At 32.8% G+C, this 14,062-nt stretch overlaps 2 protein-coding genes across 3 annotated transcripts; both read left to right on the top strand.

Annotated features, from left to right (window-relative positions):
- Positions 2,827–9,059, top strand: LOC18590371 (hydroxypyruvate reductase). The gene is made up of 10 exons (XM_018128132.1): positions 2,827–2,960; positions 5,722–5,837; positions 6,066–6,210; positions 6,300–6,427; positions 6,694–6,765; positions 7,546–7,669; positions 7,747–7,871; positions 7,949–7,990; positions 8,124–8,336; positions 8,599–9,059. Exons 2-10 carry the CDS (start codon positions 5,724–5,726, stop codon positions 8,665–8,667), a joined length of 1,032 nt encoding a protein of 343 aa, XP_017983621.1. The 5' UTR covers positions 2,827–2,960; positions 5,722–5,723; the 3' UTR covers positions 8,668–9,059.
- On the top strand, positions 10,399–14,022 carry LOC18590369 (alkaline/neutral invertase E, chloroplastic). 2 transcript variants are annotated; one of them, XM_018127258.1, is made up of 7 exons: positions 10,399–10,577; positions 10,835–11,506; positions 11,614–11,779; positions 11,885–12,096; positions 12,462–12,955; positions 13,064–13,112; positions 13,376–14,022. In XM_018127258.1, exons 2-7 carry the CDS (start codon positions 10,883–10,885, stop codon positions 13,700–13,702), a joined length of 1,872 nt encoding a protein of 623 aa, XP_017982747.1. In that variant the 5' UTR covers positions 10,399–10,577; positions 10,835–10,882; the 3' UTR covers positions 13,703–14,022. The 2 variants fall into 2 exon arrangements, with proteins under 2 accessions (XP_017982747.1, XP_007015893.1); XM_007015831.2 differs by having other exon boundaries at positions 10,405–10,577; positions 10,839–11,506.

The raw sequence follows: 14,062 nt of genomic DNA, 5'->3' as shown, positions 1-14,062 counted from the left end.
ATAAATTTTATTAATATTTAAAATAAAAATTTTAAAATTTATTTGAATACAATAAAAATTTAAGAGGTTAATCAAATAATAAGTATAGCATATGGGCTTTTTTAGGATATATGCCATTTAATTACAATTGTACTTAATTAGACCAAAGAAAAGGCAAATAAATCCTGCAAAATTTGTCAAAAGGTTTGAACCATAGGCTTCCAAAATAGATAATTATTTATATACAATACGCAAAATCAATTAAACCTACAACAATAATTACATTTAAAAAATTTTAATATTAAATACGTAACCAAAAAGATGAACACACATTTCAAAAACATTAAATATTAAATAAATGATCCCAAACACAATCAAACCTATAATAAACATTTTAAACAATTTCAATAGTAAATATGTATAGGATGACCTCTAAATTCATAGGACCACCTCAAAATTATTAACCCCAATTCCAACTTTTAAGTAAAAATTCATAAGCGTTCTACCAAAATGATCATAGTCGTTCATAGTAATGACCAAAGGAATCCAACATGTATACTTTCAGACAGTTGGCAAAAAAATTTTTAAAAAATAAAAATAAAATCTCATTTACTTTGATTATTTTTCCGTAAGCGATACTTGCAAACAGGGGCGAGCATGGTCCACTTTACAGTTTTTTTTTTTAAATGATAATTAAACCAATAATATTTCACTATTATAAATGTAAATTACATGCAAATAGTGTGGCCATATTCATAAATACTACAAGAAAACTCATATATCCCTTGTACACTTCACACTATGATTCATTTATTCATTTAGTGTTATAATAGTTGTTTAGTATTATTAGTAGTTTTTTATTTATTCATTTATTGTTTATATTGGATAAAATATTTTAAGGAAATAAGTCTTTAACTTAACAGTTAAAGATCTTTAAAACAAATATCCTTTTTTAAGGGTTAAAGTGTTGCATTTTACAAATATTTAGCTTATATTTTACATAGTTTTCATATGATCACGAGTTAATATTTCATTTATAACTTGATCTTACGTTCTACTTGGATTGATAAGTGCCTAAAATTGTGGATTAATCTAAAAATATCGATTCTAATAAAAAAATTTAAATCATGAATCACCCATCTAATTACACAGTCATTTTAAAATTAATCTAAAACTCATCAATCACTAACAGTTTGTGGGTGACAATTAATTGTTGCTAAACCGTACTTACAAACTTTGGTAAATAAAGTCCACTTCTCAAATGCTTATTTGTTAATTTTCATTTACGTGGAAACCTTAAAAATTAAATTAAATTTAATACTTACTTCAGGAAAAAAAAGTTATAAGATTTTTTCACCAGTATTATGATTTAGTTTATTAATTAATTTGTATTAGTTAGTTAATTAATAAAAAATTTGTGTGATCGTACAAGTTCTAAAACAAAAAATCGTACAGATTTTGTTGTTAATCTAATTTACCTTATTACTTTAACAAAGAAAAGAAATATACAAATGAACAGGAAATTAAGCAAAACCGATGCTAATCGTGATCGGTTCGCTCGTTTAAATCAATGGCCCATATTTGTGTTTGTCATTGTGAAGTAAAGGACTGTTATTTACGTCATTTTCGCTTTATATATATATGAAAAAAATAAAGTAAGCGAAGTTGATATTATAATAAATATTATTAATATGAGTATTTATAAAAATAATTTTTGTAGATCAGATATTTTTAAAAATAATTTTTTTTATAATTTTAATAATTTTTAATCAAGTTGGATAAAATTACCCTTAATGAAATTACTCGTCATAGTTATGTTGTTACACGATATATATAAAAATATGTAACACTATAATTAGGTTGTTATACGTCATGTAGAAAAACATGTGACATATCATGGTTAAGTTGTTACATGTCATAATTAGATTGTTACACATCATGTATAAAAACATGTGACACCTCATGGTTATATTGTTACACGTAATGGTTAGGTTGTTACACATCATATATAAAAACATATGACACGTCATGGTTAGGTTGTTACACGCCATATTGAAAACAAATATTGTTGTTACACGTCATATTCAAAAACATTTTGTTACACTTTAATGCTTAATGTTATTATTACTTATGAACCAAAATTTTAAATCTTTTCGACTCTTATTATTTTTTTATTTTTTTGACAATTTGACATCGATTAAAGTGTTTCTCACATGTGTTCATAAACCAAAACATAAATTTTCTTATCTAAAACACCTATTTCGATTAAAAATCGAAAAAAATTTTCTTTGAAAACTTAAGTTTATTTATTTCAAAATTTTGAGTTTACTGCTATTTAGGTTCCGAATTAATTCAATTAAAAGTTATTTTAAATATTTGTGATCATTTCTATCATTTTAGTTTTATCCAAAATACTTAAAAATTAAAATTTTCAAATAACTACTCACCCAAGCACATTAAAATCATCGTTTGATGTCTTGTAAGCGTAAGAAAAAGAAATTTAAAAACGTGAGAGAGAAATCAGAAACATAGTAGACGAATGTTAAAAAGAGAAATTGATAAAATTAGAGAGAGTGTGATAATGAGAGAAAAAATCGAAAGTACAAATTGAGATAAATTATAATAAATAGTTTAATTTATTTAAAATAATTTCAAAAATATTTTATCAAATTATAATTAAATATGATTAAAAATAATTAAATTTATTTTTATACTTATTTTTGAAATGTCTTTATCAATCAATAAAGGTTTTAAAGAAGCTTTTTTTTTTTCTGCTTCTTATTGGATTAATTCCTTTGATTTGATTATTGAATCTGATTCTATGAATGTTGTCGAATGAATCAAATGTCCTGATGATGCTCCATGGAGTTTGAGACACATTATTCTTCTGATTGGGTCTTTTAACATCTCGAGTTGTTGTCTGGTCGATTGTTCTCCTCCTCGTTCGGGTAATTCCTTTGCTGATTCTCTTGCCAAAGAAGGTGTGAGACGTGCTCAACCTCTCATTCTGCTCTCATAACTGTTTGGGTTCTGTCCTTTGTTTCTCTAATGCTCTGTCTCCTGCTTTCTCTCTAAGTTCTCTATGCATTTTTTATCTTGTTCTTTGTGTTTCTGCTGCTTTGCTGGTCTGCGATTGCTTCTTTGTTGCTCCTGATGTTTTGCCCCTGGGACTTCCTTCTCTACTGATTCATGTCCATGGTTGCTGGCTTTTGCTCTCTGCCTTCTGCCTCCTTGGTTCTGGTTTGCCCTCTTGTTATTCTGCCTCCTACTTTCTTTGTTCGTCTTGCGGGGAATTTTTTTTATTTTTTATTCTACTGATGCTTGTTCCGTTTGCTGGCGAGATGCGCTTTCATCTCTTTGCTTCTCCTTCTCCTCTCTGTCTTGTTGCTTTGTTTTTTGCTCTTTTCTTTTATCAGATTTTGTACCTTTTGATACTAAATAAAATTCTTCTGATTTTTATCTTAAAAAAATAAAACTCAAAAAAGTTTATACATTATTTAAAAATTTTTAAATAAATTTTTGTTTTTATTTTTATATATTTAATTAATTTTTTATATTTTTATTTTGAATCAAACAAATCATTATTACTAATGTTAACTAATTATTATTAATTAAACTATTACTTATCATTTTATATTTATTTGTCACTAAGTGAAGAGTAATAAATGTCATATGAACTTATCATCATACATATTATCGTACCACATTAACATATTATGTTATTATTAATTATGATATGTTAATATGTTACGTTATTATCAATCATAATATAATAATATATCATGTCAGTATCTTATAGTATATAATGACAAGTGGTATTATAACTAAATTAATCATTAGTTATAAAAATTTATTTGATTCAAAATAAAAATATAAAAATTTATTTAAAATTTTCTTAAAAATTTATTTAAAATTTTCTTAATACTTCAGAAAAATTTTTAAATATTATACCTATTAATAATATAGTTATTGTATTGATTGAATAAGAAATTTATGATTTTAGAAAATAAAAAATCATATTTAATAATGGTTAGATAAAAAAATTAAAGAGAATGAAGTTAATAGTAAAGTTTAAACCCTTTTATTGAAAGAGGGAAGGTCTTTGCCAGTCCCATCTACATTGATTTAAGGATGTGTTTGGTATTTTATTAAGAATGTGATTGTAGCTTTGCAGCATTTAGTATAATATGAAAAAATATTATTATAAAAAATGTGATTACATTATATTATTTGGTTTACAAGCATTTTACTAGATATATAAGATCAATTTACAAAATTATCTTTATATATGAAAATATAAAATTAAATCACTATATTCTTTTTAAATGTAAATTTTTAATTTTTTAAACTTTATTTTTTAAAATAATAAATAATAATATAAAAAATAACATAATATTTTAATATTAAAAAATAAAATTATTAAATATTTATTTTTAATAAATAAATAAATAAATTAAAATTATTTTATAAAATATTAATTAATTAATTAAATTACCACGCAATCCACCACTATCTTTCTTTTTCGTTCTTTCATTTTTTTTTCTCTTATTTCTTCCTGCACCCGTCGTCCTCTCCAATGGGCTCCTCTTTTTTTTTTTTTCTCTCTCCTACCTTGTTGCTTTCTGGTGATGGGCTCTTCTATATTTTTCTTTTCTTTCTTTTTTTCTCTGCTTCCTCCTTGCACTATGGTGATGGGCTCTTCTTCTTTTCTTCCTTTTTCTCTCTCCTCCCTCCTTGCTCCCATCACCAAATTCAAATGGCGCCCCCTCTCCTCCCCAGAGAGTTCAGCTCGCGGGGCTTTCTGTCATTTTGGTACACTTTACTCTCTCTCAGTCAAGACAAAGTAACATTCCCTCCAATCCAAAAGAAAATCATCTTCTCTCCCATGGTTGCAATCTAATACCTATGTAAAGTTACATTCCCATCGACTTCATATGCCAAACGGTACAAAGTCTTTCCCACCAATTAAAATCTCTGTAAAGTGATGCACTTTCCATGTATCAAACGCCTGTAAGTGTTAGGTACGAAACTTAAACTTAATCTCGTAGAGCTTTCAACTCTGAAAAATAGAACTCCTTAGCATGATTGTGACATTAGGTACGTACCAAATGTTCTATGGTGCACATTGGTTGCTTTTAATTGCTACAATTCAAGCGAAAGCAACTGGTCAAACTGGTTCAAGGAGACAGAGCTAGTAGAAAAAAACAAGAAATGAAATGTTTTCTCACACTCTCGCTTAATAATATATTTATCGTATTGATTGAATAGGAAATTTATGATTTGAGAAAATAAAAAATTATATGTAATAATGGTTAGATAAAAAAATTAAAGGGAATGAAGTTAATCCTAATCTCGTGGAGCTTTCAACTCCTTGGCATGATTGTGACATTAGGTACGTGCCAAATTTTCTGTGCTGCACACTGGCTGGTTTAAATTGCTACAATTTAAGCGAAAGCAACCGGTCAAACCGGTTCGAGGAGTCAGAGCTAGTAGAAAAAAACAGGAAATGAAATGTTCTCTCACACTCACTTGTTTCACGTCTCCACTTCCTCGCAGGTCAAGCCCTGAGATCTCCAGCTTTGTCACTGGCGACTCACTGCACTCCTCATTCCTTTTATTTATGTTCCTTGTTAGAGTAATAATGGAATTGTAATGTCCTTTACATATAGTAATATTTTAAATAGCTTTATCTTCTCATGTTGTAGAGGTATTTTATATTGATTTTGAGGTCCTTCAGCACAGATATGTCTTCGAAGGTGGATGACAAACCCATTACCCGCGTTCTCTTTTGTGGACCGCATTTTCCAGCTTCACAGAATTATACTAGAGAATACTTGGAGAAGTATCCTTTTATCCAGGCAATTTGCTCAAATTCTCATCTTATGCACTTATTTGCAGAAAGATTCGTACCTAAATTAATTTTAAAGCATTATCATTAACCAAAGACATACTAACAAGCATATGCCAAATCCTGCAATCAAATGCAAGTTGTTATACGCAACCTAACAAGTTCTTTTTCTTCTTTCTGTGGAGTTGAAGTTTCTGTATTGAATATTGAGCTTCTCTAGCTATTTAACTTGTTGTAGGTTGATGAAGTGGCCCTCAAGGATGTTCCAGATCATATTGGGAACTACCATCTCTGTGTTGTGTTAAACATGCGATTAGATTCAAATGTTATATCTCGTGCCAATCAGATGAAGCTAATAATGCAGTTTGGTGTTGGCTTAGAAGGTGTTAAATAATTATTCCTTTATAAGTTATAATGTCCACACAACACGTACTGGTATAAAACTTTTCCTTTTTCCTACGTTTGCATGAAGGGGTTGATGTTGATGCTGCTACAAGGCTTGGCATTAAAGTCGCCAGAATTCCGGGTGATGCAACTGGAAATGCTGCATCTTGTGCTGAAATGGCTATATATCTAATCTTGGGACTTCTCCGGAAACAGGTTTAATTATTTATCTGATTTTTAGTCACTGAAAAAATTGCCTTACTTGTCTAATATGTTAATACGATTATAGTTAAACATGAAAAGTAGTTGACTTCATGCTAATTGGGAGGTCAGTTCACCATCCTTTCAGTCGTCTTAGTTGTAGCATGCACTTGAAAGCTGTATCAGGTTATAGAAATATAAGAGACTTCGCAATATTGAAACATTTTTATCAACTGAGCAAACCAATGTTGATGACCAGAGTGATTGTGGTGCTCTTGCAGAATGAGATGCAAATTTCTGTAAAGCAGAAAAAGCTTGGAGAGCCTCTTGGGGAAACACTTTTGGGGAAAACGGTGAGTTTCTCTACTTTATTCTTTTTCCTCTGCCTCGGTACTTCTTTGACATTCTTGTATTTAAATATTTTCATGAAAACTGGATCTGTCCATTCTTATTTCTCTTTTGCTTTTCATGGTGACTTTTGCTAATATGGTCGATGAGGGAATGCTTGAAGGTTATAGTTTTGATACCATTATACCAAGTTGAATTGAAAATAAAAAGCTTTACCCCATTCTGGCATAACAAGTGACACAAACTAGTTGCTTAGTTTTGTAGTGAAGGAAGACAACCAGACAGCCTTTAATTTGACCTGGATTCAGGCATGAAATTGAATATCGTCTGTGATCAGACATTGAATATTGAGTACAGAGCACAATCAATTTCCTGTTGCTGTGCCTATTTTTGCATGTTTTTCCTTGCTTAGAAATTGCAAGGTGTTAAGGGGACATCAATTATGGTAACCGTGCATGTGTTATTACCTCACTGCATTGAGATTTTGGATACGAAAAAAGCAGAAAACAGTTAAAGGTGGATACGAGAATTAATACATTTCAACGTGTTTATTCAAACACTTGTGCTTAAGAGCCTAAGCCTTATTTAGACTTTTGTTTCTAGGATTGAAATGTTTGTTTTCAATGAATTCTTGGCAAGGCAGTCTTATTATCTTCTTTCAAAAAAGTTACTCCATTAACAACTATTCATTCACCATTAAGGTGGATGGTCTCGTGCTTCAAATCTTTATCTCCATCATTTCATATCTTGTTTGATGTTTTACATATTATACCCTGCTTGTGTAGGTCTTTATAATGGGATTTGGAAATATTGGAATTGCTCTGGCAAAGCTCTTGAAACCATTTGGTGTTAAAATTATTGCTACAAAAAGGAGCTGGGCCACAAATTTGCAAGTTCCTGTTCCAAAAGGTATGGAGGATCCATTAAGTAATTAAATAGTGAAACTCAGCATTTGTGAAGGCATTTTCATTCAGTAAATATTTCAGCAGCTAAAACTCAAAACGAGATCGTTGATAAATTGGTTGATAAGAAAGGCAGACATGGAGATATTTACGAGTTAGCGAGCTATGCCGATATAGTTGTTTGTTGCTTAAGTTTGACTAAAGAAACAGTAAGGCTGCTCTTACCTACATCTGCTACAAAATTTATTCTCCAATCACTAACGATTCGGACGTTTCAAACTTGCAGATTGGCGTTGTAAACAAGTACTTCATATCTTCAATGAAAAAGGTTCAGTTCAAATGCACTACATTATTTTCACAGCACATAACATGTTGCATCTCTTCAACAAATTTTCATTGTTTAATTTCTATCGAATTAGTTGCTCTCATTGTTGGCTACTTGGCTGGATGTGTGATTCCAGGGTGCCCTTTTGATAAACATTGCTCGAGGTGGTCTTCTAGACTATGAGGCTGTTGTGCATCATCTTGAGTCTGAACACTTGGGAGGCTTAGGAATTGATGTTGCATGGACAGAACCATTTGACCCTGATGATCCAATTTTGAAATTCAAGAATGTTATGATCACACCTCATGTTGCTGGCATTACTGAACAGTCTTTTAGATCAATGGCTAAGGTATGCATCTTATCAAAATTTTTAGGTTGTTGAGCTTGAAACTAAAGTGAATTTCATTTGTCATTGTAAAAAAACTCTCTTCTATTCGGTCTATCTTAAGCCTAGAATATTTGATCCTTCTGCTTAAATTCTTGTGTTTATGAGCTGAAACATTCCAGTAAAAGCTTGAATTCTTGTATCTATGTTAAGGATTTTTTGTTCTCTTAGTTGTATTATTTGAATTTCTAAGTATGATTGGCCTCTTTTATTTTGCTAATTGCAGGTTGTGGGTGATGTTGCCTTACAACTTCACGCTGGAACTCCTTTGACAGGGATAGAATTGGTCAATTAAACCTATCAATCCATTTAAGGTTCAGTAGATTTGTCCTGGTGTTGGCTCCTGCAAAATCCAGGGTATTTACCCCTTTTAAGAGATTGCCTAGCTAAAGGAAGTTAAAATAGGTTCAGTAGACTGCTTTGAGGATCCTCCTAAGATATCTGTACTTGATCATATCTCCATGATAAAAATAAATTATAGATATAAGCTTGGGACATCCTCTATATCCAAATATAAGTTGGGAGACTTGTTGACAATATTTGATCTTAACAAATATAGATTACTTATCATAAAGTTTGATATGATAGAGCAAACCTGATTTCCTATTTGTACTATACATGATGAGCCCATTATCTTGATATGTGAATCGTACATTAAGTGAGATGTGTCTTGTTCTTACACGTGAAGGATGATGTTAGATGGCAACAAGAAAAATATATATCCATAAAGTTTAGATTATTTTGAATCCCTGCATTCATATAGGTAAAGGAGTAGATACAGCAGTCTAGCTGTTATTGACAGGAGTTGTTCTAGAACTGGATGCTCTTTGCTGGAATAAGCTTACTTTCAAAGGCACTTATATGTTGACCTAGCACATCCCTCTAAACATATATGACACAAACATGTTTTCCATCTTTTGCACAACCCAGGTGATCGCTTTCTATAGAAATTCTAGAAATCATGATTCATCAATGCATTTCAATATCACTTCTCCATAACGTTTTCCATTTGCATTTTCTTTCTGATCGTGACTGATCGAGAAACAGTTATCTCTTGCAAAACATTTTATATAAAGCCTAAGACAGAAGAGACAAGAAAGAGTTCCATGGATAAAACGAGGTTGGTTGATTTCTTTTTTGTTTTCATCCTCAAACACCTATGTCGTCCGTCCCAAACTACAAATTCCAAGACACAAAACAAGGGATCCAGATCAGTGTCAACACCATAAGCACTGATCTAGATCATCTCCATGATTCATTTCTTCATCAAGGACGTGAAGAGGGGGAGGAGCAAGACGAGGAAGAAGAGCTTATCAGGGTGGTATTGAGGCGAAACCCATCGGGTTTATCAACATGTTTTGATGGGTTCAGGGCAGAGAAACAAAACCGTGAACTAGATGGCAAGGTGAGGAAAACGTTTTCAATGAGAGCTGATCAGGAGGAGAAACAAAGTTCATCAGCGGTTGAGACGGCTGTGAGGAGAGCCTTTTCAATGAGAGCTTCAGCTTCGGTGAACCAAGTTTATCGCAGGATGGATCACCACTATGATCCAGTTCCAGTTGGAGATGAAGAAAACACAGTCATGCTCCAGGCTGAAGCAGAATCAGATAAGAAAAGAAACAAGATCCTTGAAGCTTGTAGGCGCTTCTTTGGTTTTTAGCTTGTAATATAATCTTATATGTATTTCCCCATGCATGGCAGAGGCCGGCGAGCTTCTCCTTAATGAAATGGTATTGTACACGTAAATACAGAAGTATTTTTACAATTAAAATATTGGAAATTATTTGGTGATGTGATTTCCATGTTTGTGTCAGCATCAGATATAGTTTTCTTTCCCTTTCTAGGTGATGAATCAGCTGAAAAGCCACGACAATGGCGCACCACCTTATCCCACACGTGCAAACCTCACGTCCACTGCTCATAATTATTTATTCTCTTTTGGAGAAAAAAAAAATTATCCAATGCTCCCCGTTTTGTTTTATTTAATTCGCTTTCAGATCAAAACGGTGCGTTGTAATTTGTCTTCTCTCCTCGTTCCGTCCACGCATAGTGTCATAAGCCAGACGTGTAAAAAACCGTTGTTTGGATGCCTGGAAAATTCTAGCAAACCTCATACAAAACCCTGCATTTTCCCCGAGAAAAAGCAGGACATGGTGCTTTCTTTTGCTTCAAATGAACTGATAGAAATCCTTTGATGGTGCAGAGGTGAGTTTAATTCACCACTTGCGTTAGCTTCACAAGGAACTGAGACAATCCTGCTTTATTTTTCATTTTTTTATATTTTCAATTTTCACTATCATAGAAAGGAAAATGATTGATTCTTTTCTTTAACTTCATTATAAGAAAATAATTTTTTTATTACTCGAAGAAAATTATTCTATGCTTTAATTTTTCCATCATTACTTGTATTGCTATTATTATTCATTTTAGTTCATAATTTCTTTTCTTTTTGTGTTAATAAGGTAGTTGGTTGAAGAAATTAATTGAATTCAGTTTACAATTTAAGACCGATGGCTGTGTCAGAAGCATTTCTACATTTAGATCCTATGCTTTTATTTAAATCTGGTGCAAATTTTGGAAAACAAAGAAATTTAGGGTTGGTAGAATTCCATTATAGTTTAGGAACATCGCAAAATGGAATAAAGAGCTATGCTTTTTCGAGCGTTGGTTATTATAGTACTGATAGAAAGAACAGAACAAAAAGATCATGTTTTTCGAGATGCAAATGCCAAAAGGCTGATAGTATTAGTGAAGTAACAGCGGATGATGGAAGGCCCACTTCACTTTCCATAAATGGTAGGACTAATGTGAATAATGCTCAAGAGTTTGAGTTGAACCAACTCTTGAAATCTGATAAGGAAGGGTTTGCCAATGGTGACACAAATGGGGTTGGAACAGTTATAGATAGTAGGAAGTCGATTGAGGAAGAAGCGTGGGATCTGCTGAAGGAGTCTGTTGTTTACTATTGTGGTAATCCAATTGGAACAATTGCTGCAAGTGATACAAGCAGCTCCAGCATTCTGAACTATGATCAAGTCTTTATCCGTGATTTCATACCTTCGGGGATAGCTTTTCTTTTGAAGGGAGAGTATGATATTGTTCGGAATTTCATTCTATACACACTTCAGTTGCAGGTAACATAATGTTTCTGATCTTGTTACCCTGATTAAGCATTACAGTTGGATTACTTGTCTGAAGCATGAATGTCACATCTCCACTGATTTACTTGTTAAATTGACAGAGCTGGGAGAAAACCATGGATTGTCATAGTCCTGGTCAGGGACTGATGCCTGCCAGTTTCAAAGTGCGCACTGTTCCACGTGATGGTGATGATTCTGTGACTGAAGATGTCTTAGACCCTGACTTTGGTGAAGCAGCAATCGGGCGTGTTGCTCCAGTTGATTCTGGTAAGAGAATGTTGCAGTAAACTATCTCCTGAGTTACATCTTGGTGTACGTTTATTCATATTTAACCTTAGAGATTAATGGTTCAACTTTGGATTTCACTTCCAGGATTATGGTGGATTATACTATTACGAGCATATGGAAAATGCACAGGAGATCTTTCAGTGCAAGAGAGGGTTGATGTGCAAACTGGGATCAAAATGATCTTAAAGCTCTGTCTTGCTGATGGCTTTGACATGTTTCCAACTTTATTAGTGACAGATGGTTCTTGCATGATAGATCGTCGCATGGGAATCCATGGCCATCCTTTGGAAATTCAGGTTTAGTTCCTTTTACATGTTTGACTTGAATTTTTCATTGAGTTGCTTTTTAGAGGAATGAATGATGTTTTCTGTAGTTTCAAAACTGTCAAGGAGTAAATGTATAACCTCTCTATACTTGCACATAATCCGGGAAACATGATATATTGATATTTGTGTTCTTTTCTCAACTGTGAACCTCCACCTCTCCTGTTTTCATTTTTTTAGAGTGAAAACACTTCTTTACTCTTCTACACTCGATAGGTTTTTAGGGTTTATCAATGCTTTTATCTTACAGAAGCTGAAGCTTTGTGATTGTAGGCATGTTCATTGTTACACGGAGATATGAAGGCACTCTTTTGCATAAAAATTATATGTTCTTGCAGGCACTTTTTTATTCGGCATTACTCTGTGCACGTGAGATGCTTGCTTCTGAGGATGGTTCAGCTGACCTTATAAGAGCCCTTAACAATCGTTTAGTTGCATTATCGTTTCACATCAGAGAATATTACTGGATTGACATGAAAAAGCTTAATGAAATCTACCGTTACAAGACAGAGGAATACTCATTTGATGCTGTTAATAAGTTCAACATCTACCCAGATCAGATCCCTCCCTGGTTGGTGGAATTTATGCCTGCCAGAGGAGGTTATTTGATTGGAAATCTGCAGCCAGCTCACATGGATTTCCGTTTCTTTTCACTGGGAAATTTATGGTCTATTGTAGGCAGTCTTGCAACAGTTGATCAATCACATGCCATATTGGATCTTGTTGAAGCAAAATGGTCAGAATTGGTGGCAGATATGCCATTGAAAATTTGTTATCCTGCTCTTGAGGGCCAGGAATGGCGAATTATCACAGGCAGTGATCCCAAGAACACGTATTGTCTTTTCCTATATGATTATGATTTTCTTACTTTTAAGTAATTTACCATGGCAACTCATTCCTAGTTCTTCCACCTATACTTGACATTATTTTTCAATTGCAGTCCCTGGTCATACCATAATGGAGGTTCTTGGCCAACTTTGTTGTGGCAGGTTAGTTTATTCTTTCCAAATTTCATTTACTGCAGTAATGAATGATCTTATGCCATTGTTGTCTATACTATACTGTTATCTTGACAGTGCTGTATATTTTACTGTACTTTCATCTTGATTTATGAAAATTTTATATACCTATACAGTATGTTGTAGTATGCAACAGATTCATTGACCTCCCCTTCCAATCTGAATTTGACTTTATTAAAGTGATGATTAGAACTATGTTTCTTGTTATTAACATAATTATGGTGCTGTTCCAGCTCACTGTGGCATGCATAAAGATGAATAGACCAGAGGTTGCTGAAAAAGCTGTCATGCTTGCTGAGAGACGCATATGTAGAGACAAGTGGCCAGAATATTATGACACTAGAAGAGCAAGATTTATAGGAAAGCAGTCGCGGTTGTTTCAAACATGGTCTATTGCTGGATACCTTGTGGCAAAGCTCCTCCTTGCTAACCCTAGTGCAGCAAAGATTCTTATAAATGAGGAGGACGCGGACCTAGTAAATGCGTTTTCTTGCATGCTCAGTGCCAACCCAAGGAAGAAACGTGGCCAAAAGGGATTCAAACAGCCCTTCCTCATATGAGCTTGAATGATACTTTTAAAGTTTCCCATGGAGAATTCAGCTCTCTGAATCTTTTGAAAGTGAGATTGTTCCATACGTAACTAAGTTCATACATTGTATTTCTATACTATACAGACATTGTAACATAGTTCTGTTTTGGCAAGTGTAGTTGCTGTAAGCATGTCCTGTCCACTTTCTGGTTTTCAGGTATCCATGTATAATTATACATATGCAAGGTAACACTTATTTTCCTTGTTTGAATATTGTGGATAAACAAAAACAAATGAATGTTACCTTTTTGCTTTTTTAGGCCATCTGCTCTGGAATCTGGAGCAGCAACATACTTCTGTATGTGGATCTGTGTGAGGCTGTTCAAGCATT

The sequence above is a fragment of the Theobroma cacao genome, chromosome 9 (assembly GCF_000208745.1).
Source record: "Theobroma cacao cultivar B97-61/B2 chromosome 9, Criollo_cocoa_genome_V2, whole genome shotgun sequence".
NCBI lineage: Eukaryota > Viridiplantae > Streptophyta > Magnoliopsida > Malvales > Malvaceae > Theobroma > Theobroma cacao.
Note: the sequence above shows the minus strand (reverse complement) of the source record. Positions and strands in the feature narration are given on the sequence as shown.